Source organism: Gigantopelta aegis, chromosome 6, assembly GCF_016097555.1.
Source record: "Gigantopelta aegis isolate Gae_Host chromosome 6, Gae_host_genome, whole genome shotgun sequence".
NCBI lineage: Eukaryota > Metazoa > Mollusca > Gastropoda > Neomphalida > Peltospiridae > Gigantopelta > Gigantopelta aegis.
Genome location: NC_054704.1, coordinates 57,392,907 through 57,412,741, shown reverse-complemented (window position 1 = coordinate 57,412,741; position 19,835 = coordinate 57,392,907). Strand labels below are relative to the sequence as shown.

The 19,835-nt window shown below is 34.0% G+C and overlaps 1 protein-coding gene across 1 annotated transcript in view; it reads right to left on the bottom strand.

Annotated features, from left to right (window-relative positions):
• LOC121374301 (zinc finger SWIM domain-containing protein 5-like) overlaps nucleotides 1-19,835 on the bottom strand; it is a 60,435-nt gene that overhangs the window by 23,830 nt on the left and 16,770 nt on the right. The window contains exon 2 of the mRNA XM_041501351.1: nucleotides 6,498-6,588. Within this exon, the coding sequence (XP_041357285.1) occupies nucleotides 6,498-6,588 (91 nt within the window). The remainder of the gene's footprint in view (nucleotides 1-6,497; nucleotides 6,589-19,835) is intronic.

Below are 19,835 nucleotides of genomic sequence, written 5' to 3'. Positions count from 1 at the left end.
ATGTAACTAATTTATTTGTTTAATTTTATTCATTAATATCATTTTTAATACATGTATTATATATAAAAATTTAGTAATTATTTGTCTCTATATTTGTCTATTTAATTCTATTTAGTATTTTATAGGTTATTTCAGCATATACTATTAGGGTAAAATCTGAACAGAAAGATAGCATGCATGCATTATGCTTGCATAATACATGTATGTACAGTGAAAACGGTCTAAACGAATCACACCACATTTCACCAGGAACCTAATATTTATCCGATTTAAACACAATCTGATGTCTAGAGGGCCGCTTTTTAGAATTTTGAAAATTTTGAACCATGAAACTTGGCCAGTTTTGACAGGATTCCGTTTTAGACAGGTTTCACTGTATTAAAGTGAAAACAACACCAGACAAGTAAAAACCTCATCGCAAGTTGACCACCTGGCGACTGGAATTTCACACATTCATTACAACCAATTATTTCAGAATATCCTAAATGTAATGTTTGTAAAACAACCAAAAATATGATTTTTTTTATAATAAATTTGCTATGTAACAATCAATTTAATGCTCATTTGAATGGTAGAAATAGTAATAGAAAGCTACCTATTTGTATAACAACTATGTCTTTATTAACACTGATATACTTTAGAACAGAGTTACATATGCCCATTGAAACTGATCTCCTATGCCAAGTACAGTAGTTTTGGTTTTTTAAAAATTAAATCTGGGCTACTCAAAAATTGTATGGGCAAGTCAAAAGTGCTGACATAACTCGCCCGAATGGTAAGTAAAAAAAAAATCCAAAGTGCACATCCTGTATGGTTGTTTGGGTCGAATATATTTTCATTTTATGTTTAGCTTAAACAATTCAATAAAATTACAGATAGGTAGATTAATTTTAGAAATTGATCTCAAAATATTGGTTGCTAATTATTCAATAATGAAGCTCAGAAACATTTATTTGTTTAAGCACTAGCCAATCTAGCAACAAGGTTAACTATGTGGAGGTGTATCAGGCTCAAGCCAATATACATTGTAGTTTATATTTCGAATACATGTTTACAACAGAAGAGTTCTTGAAAACATTTCTAAGTTGATGCAGTGCAGTGAAATACATGCACACATGTATAGAACATTTTATTCATTACAAAAGTATTTTGTACTTTTTACTGAATAGTGAAAGTGTGACTGCCAGACAGACTGATGAAAACAAAGAAGAATGTGGTGAGAAGGGGAGGGTGTTCTGACCTCAACCGTTATCATTCCTCAAGACCTGGTGTGAAACTAATACAGAAACCATGTAATCATAGTAATATGATCGTTACAACAATAAAAAAACATGCATGTACCAACAGTTGTAAACCAAGCAGTTTTAAAAGCAGGTTATCTTTGTGTGCTTGAACAGTCTCAAGACATCAGGCCTCTAAACATTGCGAGAACGGTCGTTTAGTTCATGTGTTTCTCGTGCAAATCGAATTTTGCGTAACCTATTTTTTGTTCCCGCAAAATTTTGTGCACCATCTACATAGATATAACTAGTTACGCAAAAAGGAAATGGGTTACCTGGATTTATTTCAGCATAACAGAGGCCTTGACCTAAACAACTGCCTCAACTTAAAGTAAAACAAATTTTCTCAGCCAACATTAATTGTTTGTTGGATGTAAAAATAGGATCATTTTGGAAAGAAAAGCTGTCTCTTTTTTGTTGGTTTTACAATTTCACGTGTTTTTTCTTTCTTTTTTTTATTATTAATGTTATATTATTTCTGACATATACATGTATATGGCAGGTAGGCAGCAGGGCTCAAACTTAAGAATTTTTTACAGCAATTTTGTAATGTTTTTGCCATGTGCAAAATGCTCACTAGTGGCAATTCTGAGTCTGCCTATGACAATTTTAAATCAGTAATTTTTGCAAAAAATATATTAACCGAAAAATTTAAAAGTCTCACCAATCAACTGCAATAATTTTTATCCGTCAGCAAAAAAACTGCCATCAGTGAAGCCGTTGTTAAGTTAAGTTTGAGCCCTAAGGTAGCTATGTCTAATGAAGATTATTTCAAATTATACAAAATCCTCAAAGCATTATTTATGTTTATTTTTTTTAAATAAATGTCAGGCAGTGTGTAAATACGCTGATGTCAGTATGAATGATTATTACATTCAATAATATAATATACATGTACTTGAAACAATCATATTCTTTTGTTCAATGTTTACCATATTTCAAGTTTATAGTGAAAGAACCACATTTTTTTATCTTTTTCAATAGACTTTTCAATTGGTGCACTTAAAGGCATAAAACTAAAAGAAGACAGCATGCATCAGTCAGTGCCCCCAAATACCTTCTCAGTCAAACATCACTAAAAGGCTGTTTATATGACAAGAGCTTTTACATATCCACATGCAACATGAAACACAATGTGCTTAGTAAAATGTTACTCAACTGACGAATGTTCATGTAAAATAAATACATTTTTAAAAACTATAAGTGGATTGACAAACCAAAATTGTTCCAGAGGGAGTCCTGCATGCATGCAATATGGTTCAAGCAAACATCAACATTTTTGCCAAAGGGTACCAAAGATTAAATTACATATCATACAATCTTGGCATTTAATGCATTTTTATATATATATATATACACATGTATATTCGCCTGTAAGGCATTATTTTTAGATAAATCAAATCAAGGGAACTACTGTTAAAATTGTGTCTAACTGTAAGCAATATATAGGGCTAAGTTCCTAAATATTTCAACCGCAGATCCATCTAGTAAAAGCACTTACAGTATCTTTTTTTTTTTTTCTCCCTCTCTCTCTCTTCTGAATAAGTACTCTCAAATTATTTTGTGGAATACTTGTAAATAAAATAAATGCACTTACATACATTGAATTTGGGGATCTTGTTTTTAAGATTCCACTGAAACTAAAAGTGATGTAATCTAGGTATTTTTAGGATTCCATCTCACAATCTTACGTTTCTGACCTAAAATCTGGAATTTACAGCAACACAGAACCCTGCTAAATTTGCAGCCTGTTTATGTATGAATAACAGATTTGAACTTCCCTTTATATAGGAACATGTTTTGATTGTATTATGTCTGGTGGAAAACTCACAACTGTCAATAATACATATTTAAATAAAACATTTTATTTGTGAAGATCTGAAAACATTCAGTTGATATTGTAGCTGATTTCATATAAGGATGACAGTTTAGGGATGGTGGGCAATACTAACTATTATCATAGACAGCAGTTTTTTTTTTCTAAACAGGATTATTAACCCCCTGCTGGGGGTCACAGAGGTTCAGATTCAGTTGTAATTGTTATAAGTTAGTACAACAGAGTGCAGGCCACTTGTCATTCACACAGACCAGTAACCTGACAATAACCTGTACTGATTACCTACTAAAACACAAGTCATTCACAAATGATGGTGTAGGCAAGTTCTCCTGTTTGATTTAGCAGTGCAGTGTGGTAGGTGAGGCATGTTGATTTAATATTTCACGGATGGCATACCATGAATGGCAGCCTACAAGGAGTGACTCCAAAATGATACAGACGGGCTCCTTTCCAATACCTGCAGCAGAATGCCATTTGTAACTCACACACCTGACAGAAATGTTGCAATGGGAACAGTTCAGGCATACCAAATAGCTCTGAATAGTTTACTTATATAGGTATGAATGTTAACTTTAAGAGCTGCAACAAATACACTGTGTGGTGAATACAATACGTATCATACGATGAATGAATGAATGTTTAATGACACCCCAGCATATCATATAAGGCGCCGGATATAGATATATAATAAATCTACTAAATAGTGGAGTTTTTTTCACCAACAGATACATTGTTAAGAAATGATTTGAAGCTCAACCTCACCTCTCAATCCCATAACACTGTGTATTAATGTTTTTACTCTGTATTGTTGTCTTTTACTATCAGTGTATATTGTCAACTGCCTTAATGCATTCCGATCAATCTTCAACCTGTGCATAAACTGTATGTGACTAGATTGCAAGGCACAATATTTTTCAAAATCTTTGGCAACTGGAAGTCAATTCACATGTGCTCCAGTGGTGTAGTTGAACAAAGCAAACTTTAACTTTCAATTCAAATGATTTTCAACCATGTTACCAATTGTTTGGTTACGTGAATTATATTTGTGTTAACCAACGAGTTACCTAACCATAACACATTTGTAGTTATATTAATATTCCAAATAATTGAGCATTTTTCAAGTTGATTACTGACATGCAGTGCTGCACACCAAGAGTTCAAAAACCAACCTGAAATTTTTTTATAATACATAACACTTAACAGCTCATCACGTAACAGTTTGGCAGTTTGTGTGAATTTAAAATTGCTATTTTTCGTCAACAGTAAAACACATTTCTCACACAAAGAACTACACATACAATGTACATAAATTATATTTAAAATTTTGCAACAGCCCTTTAAGTACACGTACATCGAAGGCTGGGTTCTTTATACCTTAATTATCCCCTTCACCACCTGGTACAGAAACCATAATATAGCATATAATTTTTTACAATTTACATTTGTAAGTTAATACATGCACCTAGTTTAAAGCTCAATGGAATTGAAAGAGTCGCTCGGTTACTTGGTACAATCTGCACCAGACCAGTGAACCGATAAAGTTTATGTCTGTGTATTATGTGATTTATGATGCACAAGTATAACATTTTGTCCCTATGCATAAGTATCTACATCACAACATTCAATTTCTTGCAATCTGTCCCACCAGTAGGGTTGGATTTTCAGATATTAACTTTAGAATTCAGAAAAGTAGAATAGATTAAATGTTTTGGTAAAAAGAAAAACACAAAACAGAGAATATTATGAGTGGTCGTTAGTACCATTTATTTTACAATGACTTGTTTAAAATGTATCAAAGAAGGTTTTAAGCAAATTTAAACGTCTTTTCCAAATAAAATGTATTTACAGCCCTTGCACATGTTACATAACAGTGTAGTCCATTTAATCGTGTGGGGTTTATTTTCATTGCATGGCATGGCACTAGCGACCTGTTCATCACCTAGAAGTAGCCAGTCGTATGTCTTTAAATTGTTATCACACATTACAATGTTTTATCAAAAATAAAGAATGATGTTCTCACCAATGGTTGTGTTAGAAAGTGTATTTACTTAATGATTAAACATAAACAGTTTTATGTACACAAAATGAGAGCCAAATGTTGTTGTTTTTTTTGTTGTTGTTGTTTTTTTTGGGGGGGGGGGGGGCACTTGTCATTTTCAGCAGTTTTGGATAAATATAGAATATCAGGTTACTACGCTTTGATATTGTGGTTATTTGGCGAGGTTTAGATAACAGTGCAACAGGCAAGCTTCAGCGAGCCTGTTACACCCTTATCGAACCAAGCCAAATAACCACGATATCAAAACGTGGTAACCTGATATTTTGTTTATCATGCAACCCCTTTCAAGTTATATTTTTTCAGTCAAAAGCAGTATAGAAACTATTAGTTTTATTGTGTAGAAACTATATGTACTTCCGGAAGTTGGACAATAACAGGTGCTCAAAAGCATATTGGGAATGGCATAGCCAGCCTAAAAGTTATGTTTCCAAATTTTAAATAAAATACTTTGATTATATTTCAAAGTCTGTTGTGTCACATTACAATTGTTGTACTTTTTTCTGTGAAAATAAACTCAAGTTTATGTGTGACCTGAAGATCTACATGACGTCAGACGATGTTCCCAATGAAAACATTCTTTGCAGGAAGCTACTTGAGTTTTTTGTTTCAAAATGTTTACTTAAAAATGCTGGCTAGTTCCCAATGGAAGCGAATAATGGAGAATTGAAAAATAAAGAGTAATTTAATGTTGCAGGAGATGAAAATGTTATATTTATTTATGCAGTTCAACAATTATTGCTGTAAATGGATGCTTGAAAAATGAGAAATCAATCTACCTGAAAATTTAGCAAACATCTGTCATGCGCACAAATCATTTCCTAGTGACATGACAACACTTTCTAGTGACATGATAACACTTCGAATTATCAGGTAGGAATTATCAGGTCAATAGGAAGCATGGTTGCATAACACTAATTTTAATACCATAGCAACCAGTGTTTTTACTTGTTAAAACAAAAAGTTGTGCACACTACCAGCCATGCCCCAAAATTCAAAATGTAGATTGCGTGTACATGGTTAAAAACATCATATTTTGTAAAATGACTAAAATACGATTAAATGTTTTAATTATTTCCCGTGAGATTTTTTCTTCTTTTTTCATATCAACTTTGTTTTAAATTGTTTTTAAGTAGTGGACAACGCAACCTAATTTCTTTTTCGGGTTTCATCTTTGATATAAGAATTACCAAATGTCTGACATCCAGTAGTGGACAATTAATAAATCAATGTGTTCTAGCCACAGTAGTGTTGTTAAACAAAATCAACTTTACTCCTTCACAACCTCACCTCCCAGCAAGTGAAGAGATTTTGGATTACATACCTGTCAAAACTTATTGACACTGGATACTTCTTCTCTGGCTCAGAGTATAAAGGATTGGCGGGTTCTGTTACTGTGCCACTAAGATGGAAGCCTGCAAAAAACATTTTTAAAATGAAAATTAGAACACCTGTATGGAAAATATTTCTAAAGCACAGGAAAGGTGTTTTATAAAATGTTCAGGTTTGTCCTCTAACATGAAAGCACTGGGGACTCAAACTCATCACATCTGTTCAACTTCAATATCGTATCATTAAGAAATCATTGTTAGTACATTATCATACTCAGGACTCAGGGTTTAATGCCAAATTAGCCAATTATTAATTTTTATACAAAATGGCTAAATCATTTATTTTTTGGCTAATAAATTTTCCTTAAATTAAGTACATTTTAATAATTTTCAAGGAAATATTCTATATATCTGAAAATTGGCTGTACCAAAAATTGTTCCGGTGCGAGCCCTGTATATTCAAGCACTTTTTCACAGTTCTTTTTTTAAAATACAAAAACAAATCCAACCCCAAGCTATACATAAATGTCCACAACTCTATTCTCTTAGCCAGTAACTATAACAGAAAACTAACAATAACTAACAGTAGTACCGTATACGCAAATATTTTCGAGGCTAAAATAATTACTGATCGGGCTTTCATTTTACATTTTCGTTAGACCAATGCATCATAAGTTCTCAGTGAGAAATTATGATTTTTATTTTTCCTGTTATGAGTGACCGCTGGGGTAATAAAAGACTTTATATTATAAGTGAAATAATATTTTACCAAATCAGAAATAAGTTCTCACGTAATAAAATTTGCGGTGTTATCAACGTATTCGCGATTTTCTTGGTATATTTTATTCGCGAACGTATTTGCGTATACGGTAACATGCACAGAAGTAAATTTTTCTATGATTTCTATTTCAAAATGACTACTGATGTTTGATTGCATTACTTCAATGACATTCTCATAAACAGAATAATGGTTTGCAGGGATCAAAATAAATCCCCCATAAAGAAAATGGGTTATGTTCAGCGCCCTCAATAGTTTAAGAAGTAGCAGGCTACAACAGTGATGATAGCAGGGGGCAAAGCGGGGGATCTGGGGGCCCTCCCCTAGAAACATTTGAAAAATCAAATTTCGATGTGAACTAATCGCATTTCAAGACAAATAAACAACTATTTTGGCACCTTGTTTGGATCCCTTTTGTAGGAGACTTTATTAAAGAAGAGAAAGCACCTTTTTTTTTTACCATCAACGAAAAGTAGGCGGCGGCAAAAGCTGTTTCAGGCGGCGATTTGCCGCCGGAGACCGGGTACTTTTGAGGGCTCTGTATGTTTAGTGTTAGGGTTAAGAAAATCATACAGTAATGACAACAGTAATTAATTTTGTCAAAAAATTAACTTTAAAAAATAAAATCTGCAAAATAATTTGGGTATGGCGCCATACCCATTTTACCTTCTGGCAGAAACCCTGATATTGGTTACTAGACACGGTGCTTACCTCCATACCTGGTGGATGGGGTGGGGGAGCATATGAGTTTGATTATTGCATTTAAATTTTTTTTTAAATGTTGCACTAATGCGTAAGAAAACGTTAATTTTTACACCAAAGTTCATCAAGGTTGGGTAGAGGTGGGTGGGTTTTTTGCTAAATTAATTTTCCACTTTCAAAGCTTAAAGGACAAATGGTTTAGTTTTCTTTAGCTTCAGCTTTACTCTGGTTGACCGACCAGCATAGAAAGGACAGACTTTGAAGAACAAATCCATTCCTCTGCACGGGATGGCTTACTACAAAGATGAGACCGACTCCTGGATGGTACACACACTGTACAAACTGCAGACCTATCCGATTTCTGGCCGAATACCTCATCATTCTCTGGGTGACAGTGTCGCCTTCTCACTCGACAAATGCTATTGTTGACAGTAAACATGCTGTACAATCCATCCACTTCAGCATTCATTTCAGCCCTGAACATGCATTCAAAAACGGGCTTATTTCAATTTGAAGGAAGGGTTTAAAAGGAAACCGATTTATTTCTATTATTGTGAGCAAAAGTATGTAGCAGCCTGCTGTTAGAAGTGCCTGCCAGAAAGCTGGGAGTGTGAGAAGTGTGTGTGTGTGCGAGAGCAGAGACGGACTAGCGGTGGGGGAACACTTGACCAGGTACAGTGTTCTGCCAATAGCCTGTGGCCACAAACACATTACTGCAAACATTTCAGCTATTTCCATAATGCCATGCTGAAAAGACACCAACATGACATTGACTGCGAAAAATCCATATCATTTATTCATCAAGGAATGCTTTGAAGTGTGCCTTCCAGTACTTGTACAGAACATTCACTGTACAAACATGGCAAGAATTACTTGCCAACAAAAGTATAGAAGAAATTATAATCTACATGCATATGTATAGATAGACCCACTGATTACTTGCAATAACCATTAAAGATGAATTCATCATCTTACACTATTACTGTCATGTCAGATACTAAACAAAGATATGGTATGAACTGCCTACAGGCCAACAGTGAACATGTGTTTCATTACTCAACATAATTTCTCAAAAACATGTCTTAAAAAACAAGAAATCCCCAGTACCAGACATTTTACCAATAAACTTTATCCTAGAAAAGGACAACCACTCTAATTCTAAGCACTGAACTAATATTCTAATCCCAGTATGTTTATTTAATGTCCACTTAGCACTGAAAAGTGAATACCAAAGCCATCTGCATGTCTTAATGGAAACCAATAGCATTAAATTTCCTTTGTAAAGTGGGTAAAGTGGGACAAACCAAGGTCAGTCTTTACAGTCCAAGGTACCCATGTTTGGATTACACTTCAAAAGGTTAGTTACAAAATTTAATGAGTATATTTGCAGTGTGCCTGTGCACTGTGTTTAAATTTTAGTGTCTTATTTATGAAAAACCTGTATGTATACATAGACTTTGAAGTAATTGGTACTAAATACCTACTAGAGCTGGGTGGTATATCGTATTTATTACATACCTATTCAATCTTACTATAGTGATAAAGGCCTTTTAAAACCGTGTAGTAAATTTATTCTGTATCGCACATATGTGCAATCTGGACTGGAACTTTTAAATGGGGAATTCCCTTTTTCTTTTTACAGCAGTTAGCGCCTTTTATTTACTGACATCATATATGATTTACAAATGATGTCATACTGTATTTGAAACATTACACAAGGCTGCCGCCGAGTATGATTCTTAACATTAAATGAATCCGTGAAAGGAGTTTTGTTCATAGATTTAACAAAGTGTTGTTATGACGTTAAATTAAAAACGTTTTTTGTAAAACATAAATGAAGGTATGTAATAAATACAGAACTTCACATACGTTGTTTTCGCTACGCTACGCAGTCTCGTGGTATATATTCTTGCGCAAAATAGGAAGTGAAAACAACGTATGTGAAGTTCTGTATATATATCATCTGATATCGGTATCATGTCAATACTGATTTACTGTATCAAAACACAGAAATTTTGGTACTGCGATGTATTAAAACACTAACAATATATATCTGACGAATGCAAAATAGCTGAGAAGAGACAGCCAACTAAAGTTTGTATAGGGAGCTTGAACCACTCATATGAACATGAAACTTTTTTATCACCACAAAGAACTGTCATTCCGAGATTTGAGGTCCACTGTGGGGTAGATATGGTAATATAGATCAATTACCATTACTCCATTACAGGTACCATTTCTCAAACTAGGCAGGGTTTATCTTATGATGTGTTAATAAAACAAATAGGAAGTAAAATTTATAGTCACAAAAATAATTTTTGGTCTTGATCCAAAATATTTTGGTGGACTACATATTAAAGAAAAAAGAAGAAAAAAAAGGTAATCATGGCCGTAATCATTCCTGCTGTTTGAAAATAAACCAATTAATAAATCAGATCAGTCACAATATTATGGGGATTCTTCAACTTCTACACAAAAGCTTGGCAAAGCTGACTGACTAAAATAAAATATTTGAAGAAAAAAACAGACTAAAAAGCACTGGGTGTGGCCATCTTCAAGAGCAACAGCCGTCTCAACAAAAGGTTTTCAGCGTCCTGTTACATGTACATGTGGCAGCCAAACGTTTTTCTCCCAATGCCAAACGTTTCTCCCAACACACTTTTAAGAACCACTATTAACCAACAGACTGAAGTACAAGGGTTGGGATTATCTTAGGAAGTTCCCAAACACAGTGACTTCACTGCCTATAGTGGGATTGCCCTAATTATCAATATACAGGAATTCAAGTCTGTAGACTGCCCAGCAGCTTGTACAGGCCAATGAGTAATTTTTCACTAGGCCAAACTTAACTGGGACCAAACCCTGTCGATACACTGTGTAAGCTTCTTTTGTTAAACTGCTTACACATGATGTCAAACATGGCCGCCTGCTGACCGGATTTTCATTAGTGTGATCAAGGACAGCTGTGACTGAACACACTATGTGTAGTATAGATTTTAGCCATTAAATCACACAAACTACATACTCACTTTATTTTTGTGAAATTCTCTAAACACTAACTTTCTGTACACTTAACAGCAGCACAAAAACAACAAAAACACTTTTCACAAATACTGAAAGTTTCATAAAACTTGATAGTTCTATGGAAATGCACCTTGGGAATGGTAGCGGCTAGCTCGTGCCCATATAATATTATTCAGGCTTCTCTTCATAACTATGAAAACTGGCTATATAACTTATCTGCTTGCCCCTTTGACCCACCATTAAAACAGTATAGTGATGTAGAAATAGGCCATGGGATGGGACCTACTTTGAGCCCCACCCACTCTACAAATATTAATATCATTCATTTTATTCCTCTTACGTACTATAAAGACTGGCTAAAGTTGACAGTGCCATTTGCTCATCCCTTTCACCCACCATTAAAACTGGAACAGATGTTTAGTACTTATATACAATATACAATGCATGTAAATAAGCATTGATACAAGACTAACAATATAACAACCACTGCAGAAAAAAACCATTGAATTCTTTGTTGTTCCAAGCTGGGTTAATTAATTCCAATAATAATCATAATATATATTCTTAAACGTTCACTTCTTGTGAAGCAAAAAAAAAAGAAGAAGATTAAATGTCTTTCAGTTTTACTTCTAAAAACTGACAGTTGAAAACCTTGCAAAATGTGTTATTACCTGAGAAATCATTATGTCTATGGTTTTCAAAACCAAATAATTTTAAAATGTTCAGTTGTTTAACCATTAGAGCACACCTATTGGTTATTGGATGTTAAACATTTGGTTATTGGCAAGTAGTCAGTTAAAGTTTGTTTTTGTTTAACACCACTAGAACACATTGATTTATTAATCATCCGAAATTGGATGTAAAACATTGGTAACATTTTCCCATGAATAGCTAGTTTTTTTTATATGCACTATCCTACAGACATGATAGCACATACCACTGCCTTTGATATACCAGTCCCGGTGTACTGGTTAGAGAGAATGGGCTCAATGGATCTACCGACGGGGACCGATCCTAGACCGCCCGCACATCAGGTGAGCACTTTATCACTGAGCTACATCCTGCCCTGACAAGTAGTCACCTGAAAGCCGCTACTGCACAAAACATGGCCATTGATATACCAGTCCTGGTGCACTGGTTAGGGTAGGGAAAAAAACGAATCAGATAATAGGTAGACAGGGGATTCAACACTTCAACCCAGGCACCTCCAGTAAGTACTCTATCTGAGCTAGATCCTGCCCTGACAAGTAGTCAGCTGAAAGCCGCTACTGCACAAACCATGGCCTTTGATATACCAGTCCTGGTGCACTGGTTAGGGTAGGGAAAAAAACTAATCAGATAATAGGTAGACAGGGGATTCAACACTTCAACCCAGGCACCTCCAGTAAGTATTCTATCTGAGCTAGATCCTGACCCACAAAAAAAAAGAAAAAAAAAGAAAAGACAATCCTCACAAAAAGCTGACCTCATACATGTATCATAGAAAAAATAAAATTTAACAAAGTTTTTTTTTTAAATATCAATAACGGTATTATTATTAAAACACTGCAGAATATATTTTTGGTAAAATAAACAATCATTCTTAAGCCGTTCAAGAATTACATTTCAAGCTAGTTCAAGTGACTTTGAAGACTAAAACCTACAGAAACGTAGTTGCTGCACTACTCAACTCGAGTACATGAATGTGTACCAGAACATAATTATTTCCAATCAACAGCACCTGCAATAATCGTTGTGATCAATAGGAACCTTTTGGAGAAGACAAATGATGTATTATTTAATGACGAGCCAGTCCTTCATGGCTGAATGGACCCACATATCTGGCTGTAGATCCATATCATCTCTTCTTGGATGAGGCTGCAGTAATCAGTGGTAATTACCTCTAAGCTGAAGTAATTGTTGCTTGTAAATTACAATCAATACTTCTTGAAGATTTCCATGTATGGCAAGTACCCAGCTGCCTTGTGTGATCAACTGCTGGACTACGTTAAGCAAGAATACCATAGTATAGTCTGCATACAATGTGTCCATCGATCTGGCCTTTAATGAGTATGGGCAATGTTCCCCATCACTGTTTATGAGTACTTATATCAGTATCGAATAGTCTCTGTAAGGTATAATCTACTTTTCTTAAGTGTTGCCTAAATTAAAAATAAATAAATAAAAATACCTTCCCCACAGTTGTAATGATATAAACAAGTATATAAATGTTGAATATTTAATAGTTTTCACTATTCCGAAATCACTTTTAAACTAAGGCCCGTTTCAGAATTCCTCACAATGAAGGAGGGTGGAGTAGGATGTACCATAATTATTATTTGGATTTATTGCAACTTTTGCTGCCATAATGGGTCTAATAAAATTAACTTTGTTGAGTGATGGGTATATTAAAAAATTGCTTCCTGTCCTCCATATGATATAATAAATGGATTTTAAAACTATTATTATAAAGAAGAAAAATCAGCATGTACTTTCAATAGCTTAATTTGCCAATACTGTTCAATATATTTACAATGAATTTTCCCAATAATCAGGCCAGTTTTCATTACTTTATTTTTAAAACAAATAAAATCGACTTTACAAATACATTCAGATTTAAAAGGTATGTATCAAGTTGCATAAATGCTTAAAATAATAAGAGCTGTATCTTTAGCATAACAACAAGAGCTTTAGATTGCACCAAAGTCAAGGCAATAAACACTGTACCCAAAATAACCACACCCAAATTAAATACAAACATGCTGACCTCAAAACATTTCACCTCAAAACCATTGAAGTGTTAACTAGCTTTAATTAGAATACAATAACTTGAAATATCTACAACTCTTCAGCATTTGTTAAAAAAGAGTGCTTAGAACAGACAAGAAAAAATGCTGCACCCAAATTATTGAGATTTAAATCTCTGGATTTAACCTTCTTCGTGCTGGGGTGTTATTAAACATTCATTCATTCATATCATCCATAATCAAATATCCTGACTGCAAACTTTGAACATAATGCAAGTTGGTAGCAAATACATATGGCAGGAAAGAAAATGGACACCCATGACATCTACAGTAAGTTATCAAAGTACATCAGGCCTACTGTATGGAATACTGACCCATTGACCTCCATTAACAGCAATAGGAAGTCTGACACATGAATATTTCCCCTGACCTCAATCATATCCATTATAGTATTCAGCACAAATTACAATGCATACATCTACTTGCTGGTAGTCTCAAGGCACACATTATGTATCATAAAGTAAATCTCCACTAAAACAACTTAAAATTATATCATTATCAGTAGTATATATGGTAGTGTTATGTTGTATATCTTCAGGCATGATTATGTATCCATTACAGTGTATATATTTCATAAGAACTTAATATTTGAATTTTATTTTGTGGCTGTTAATAATTACCACCACACACCCTTCACATGTAGCATATGTATGCATGAAACAACTTGTTAGCTTTGGTACAGAATATTTTTTAACATGTGATCCACAACCACCATCAAGAGCCATCAAATAAAAAGAGTTGATGGTTTATGAAAATTTATGTTAAATAAAGAATGTCATGAATGATGTTATGCTGTAGCCTCTCACTGTTGAATTAGAAAAATGTTATCACATTGTGATATCGTTTACACTCTGCATACAACCAAACCAAGTCTTTAGTGTTAATCATAAACATCCTGGCTAGCTTAAAGGTAGACTAAACTCCAACAAGAGCCTTATGTGTTGGAAAGATGCATACCAGGACCACCAACACATACTGACACTTTAACAAATGAAAAACGTGTAATTTTAGAATTAATAAAAAAACATGATTATTCCTGCTAACTGGGGGCAGCCATTTTGTTTTGTTTTTGTGACGTCCGGTGGTATAGCTTGGGGCGAAGTGACATCAGCTCAGGTCCAACTTCTCTATTATGCACAGTGTAAACAAATGCTTAATTCACGACAAGGCACTTCGCTTTCATCAACCTGACTTGTAAAATATAAATGACTTGATAGTATAATAAACTATTTAAATATATTTCAATTTGCATCAATATAACGAAATGGCATTATAGTTGTTTTGTTTTTAAAAAATCCAAAGAAAAAATGCATATTATCAGGCCTATTTGTAGGATACGTTTGAGCAAAAACTACCACTCACGATACCTAAGTGATAATTTTCTTTTCTCTGGGACTACGTAATTGGTCAGTTTTGTGATTTTAGATGGGAAAGTCTACTTAATCAAGGGTTTTACAGAATTACTTACAGTAATAAAGCTGGTAAAGTCCATTACGATTGAGGTTATCACACAATACCCTGTGATCTTCATAAAAGAGGCACGTCTTTTTAGTGTGTCTAGACAGTGTCTAGGGACCGTCTAAATATACACCTGCCAATCAAGAATCACAGGTACAGGCCACGGAAAGAAAAGACCAATTAAGCAAGAAAACACTGCGACTATTATTTCAGTACGTGTGTTAATTTATATACAAAATATAATACAGTTATTTCAACATTTTGACAATGGTGGTTTATTTTGTATTGAAAAATAAACCACATATACACGTTGCTGTGTTACTGGGATAAATATTATTACAGAACATTGTGATGCATCCGCAAAAATCAGGTATGTTTTGTTTCTTCAGTTCGAAGACTAATTCCTGACGTGACACGTTAGGTATTACGTAATCACCAGCTCGCCAGAGGGCGTATATTCACTGGGATGGTACAAAATGGCTGCGCCCGTTATATATAATAGCCGTCACATTTAACCGTTTTATTAACTATACGATTATACTTGTTGATATTAAGCAATAATGTGCATTATGTATCGTTGAATATGCACACCAGTCCAAAAGCCTTGCTTTAGCATTCCTTTAACACAGCAAAGTTTATATTTTATCCACAACAACTTGTAAATTGTCTATTTTAAATGCCCCAAATGTTGTTAACATGGCCAGCAGACTTGCTGCTTAAACAAAATGAAAAACACAAATACTGTGGATGAAAATAAAATTCACAAGTACACACAAGTAGTTGTATTTTATCTGTACATCATACATATGTGCTGAATATTAAAATGTAACACTAAATATTAATGACTGACCACCAACTGTTTGATGAAATAATAACCAATAAAAACACTTTGTACTAAAATAAATCTTGCAACTCAAAATGGTCATCAAAGAGCGCAACTTAAATTTACTTTATTAAGAAACTTCAACTTGTATCAATACATGTCCAAAGTAAATGATAGTTTAAACTTTCTGATACTAGTTTACTTAAGTCCACATCCTAGGTGCACATAATCTGGGTCATTGCCCATTCCAAAAACTGAAATATCAAAGGTGCTACTCTGGCTGTGGGAAGTACATGTACATATATCTTGTAAAGTGATTTTTTTTTCAATCTAGATATTAAAACCAAACAAACCACTGAAATTAACACTACAAAAATAGATTAATTTACACCCACATCATGCAACAGGTTTTAGCTGGAAAACTTGCTTCAGTTATTTTTTCACTAGATTTTTGAGGACATGAAAAAAATAGAATACTATATACTTTAATCTTATTATTATCTTGTGTAAACTTCTTTGAAACTTATATCATGTAAGAATGCAAAGGTTCATTTAATATCATCTGAATCAGGTGATTGCCAAATGAAGTAATTTTGATAAGCGATGCCATTTCTGCTAGTTTTAGCTGTGTGCATTTTGACGCCTTGTTAAGTTATGTTGGAACTATTTGTCTGATTTGTATTTAGTTTATATTTTATGAATGTGAAAGAAGGGAACATGTCAAACATTTACGCTGTAGCTGGAAACATTTAATTTTCGTCAACAACTGTAGAACACTTATTAGTAAGTTTCAGGTGTGAACGTTCCTACATTTCTTTGGCCACCGAGTGACAGACCGAATCTCATTACATTAGCAATGATTTTTTAAATCAATGCTTATGTCTACTCTGCTATAGCATTTACCATTAATTTATCATATAAAAAAGTGCACTACTGCGTGGTATCTGTGTCACAATTGTACTGCTTTTTGTATTTTTCATGTGTGTTTTCTACAAAATATCTAAATATGGTTGCCTGAATAATCCAGCTAGTTACAGAAAAGTAGTGCGAGTCAGATAGGTGTGGCTCAATTTTTTTTCTGTTCATTGAGATTTAAATGAAAAAAAGTAAGCACCTCTCGACCAATCAGATTGCTGTAAAGTGTATAGGTGCAAAGAAAATTTTATTATTCATTTATGTTAATATTTATACAATCATATAATTTCTCTATGTAGTTGGGAACATGGGAGTATTTTGAATTGACATATTCTCTATCTATCTCTCTCACACAACTAATAAAACGTTAGTACTAACAATTTTTAGTGTTTACACAAGTATCAGAGGGCTAATAATATTTTACATTCTGTCATCCCATGCAGAGAACATCTAATAACAGCTCCATGGTGATGACCTAGATGCCAAAGCTAAACCATCCAGTGAAATTATTACCTCCTAAATTTATATAAACCAAAGTCATACAGGTACATGAACATTGTGCAAGTACAGGGCTCTAACTTTAATGACAGCACTGATGTCAATTGCTCAATTGTGACATGAATTGCCATAGGTCAGGAGCTTTACCAATGGCAGTTTTTGCCATGGGTTGAAAGTGTAATTTATGGTTATTTATTTGTTTCAAAAGGTACTGGTTTAAAATTGCTGCAGGCATGTTCACAATTGCCGTGGGTGAGCATTTTGCATGTGGCAAAAACATTTTAAAAATTGCAGTAGGTAATAAATTCTGAAGTAATTTGATCCCTGAAGTATCACAAATAGGTATTAGTTGAAAATAACGGTTCAATTTGTTTTACTCAGTTTCTTGAGGACAGGGCTTCTAGATTATGGTTGCCCATTCCCATGGCTAGTGATATTCAACGTTGGGCTAGTCAATAACTATTACTGCCATGCCCGATGACTAGTTAAAAATAAATAAATAAATAAATAAATAAATATATATATATACAGGGATTTACCGGACGCACAAAACTTGCGTATAGGACGCACTAAAACTTAACTGGACCCGCAAAAATAGAGATACTGCGTCCCGTGGGACGCATAAAATATCTGACGTTTTCAGTAACCCTGTCCACTATCAAAGATCGATCATTCTGTGTAACACACTATTTCTTTTCTACCTATAAACTGCGTATTCAAATGGGGATTCCCCATATCGAAAACAAAAAGTTTTAATCTCTGGGAACACTGCATCTTTATCCTTTGCTGCGCTTAATCGGGTAAAGTTGGTAATTTCCGGAAAGATATATATATATGGAATCTCAGGTATCTCCATTTGGAAACCACAGGAGAACAACTCATTGCTCTCCTGATAATAATTTCTGGTGATAGATTTCAATCAAGAAAGAGCACTTCCACAAATTTCAAAACTAAATACCATTTTATGATAAATAATAAAAGGTGAAGATGAAAACGTCCACAAATATTCATTTTCAGACAAGCATGAGCTGACTGTATCTAAGGGCCACTTGTGTGATATTGTCTATTGGTCAGAGTATGGAGGAATGTGTTAACACCATCAGAATAGTAATTTTCCACAGCAAAGTGTGTACACGAATGTTTCAAATATGTAAATAATTACACAAGTGTACTGGCATGCCTGCATGATAATGATGGATTGTGGGAGACAAATTGAAAAATATGTTTGCAATGTAGCATACATGTAAGAGAAACATCCAAACCTATATATAGTGAAACTTTTTTTTTTCATTGCAAGTTACTTCAGTGTGGATTCACTGAATGCCAGGTTGAAATTGAATTTGTGTCATAATATTAGCTTGGTTCTGACAGTATATACATGCCAGAATCAGACATTTAAAGAATGTATGGTTTTAACAGCCAAACTATACTTGCACTACCAGCACCGTTCCACGATAAAAAATAATGTGCCATTATAAATTAAATACAGATTTTCATCCAGAACTTTTTTTAAATTTTAGTTTTTATTTTCTGGATATTGGAAATAAGTTTTTATAACACATATCGAGTATCATATAATAATCATATATACATTGTGGGACGAATTTACAAAGCGTATTTTTCTTAAACACAGGTGTTTAAGCATTGTAAATGAATGCAGTTACACACGTGTAACACAGGTGTTTAAGCCTTGTAAATGAATGCAGTTACACACGTGTAACACAGGTGTTTAAGCATTGTAAATGAATGCAGTTACATGTGCGCAACACAGGTGTTTAAGCCTTGTAAATGAATGCAGTTACATGCGCGTAACACAGGTGTTTAAGCCTTGTAAATGAATGCAGTTACATGCGCGTAACACAGGTGTTTAAGCCTTGTAAATGAATGCAGTTACATGCGCGTAACACAGGTGTTTAAGCCTTGTAAATGAATGCAGTTACATGCGCGTAACACAGGTGTTTAAGCCTTGTAAATGAATGCAGTTACATGCGCGTAACACAGGTGTTTAAGCCTTGTAAATGAATGCAGTTACATGTGCGTAACACAGGTGTTTAAGCCTTGTAAATGAATGCAGTTACATGTGCGTAACACAGGTGTTTAAGCCTTGTAAATGAATGCAGTTACATGTGCGTAACACATAAACAGGCTTTGTTAATTCATCCCTGTAAGTTTAAACTTAAAATAGTGGCAGGACTTTATTGCGGTTGTGGATGAAAAACCTAGAATTTACTTTATAATTGCCCAATCACACAAAGATACATCCAGTTCAGCTAATTCAGTTAATGTACCATATTTTTCGGCATATAAGCCGCAACTTTTTTACTGTGAATTGCAAGGTGCGGTTTAT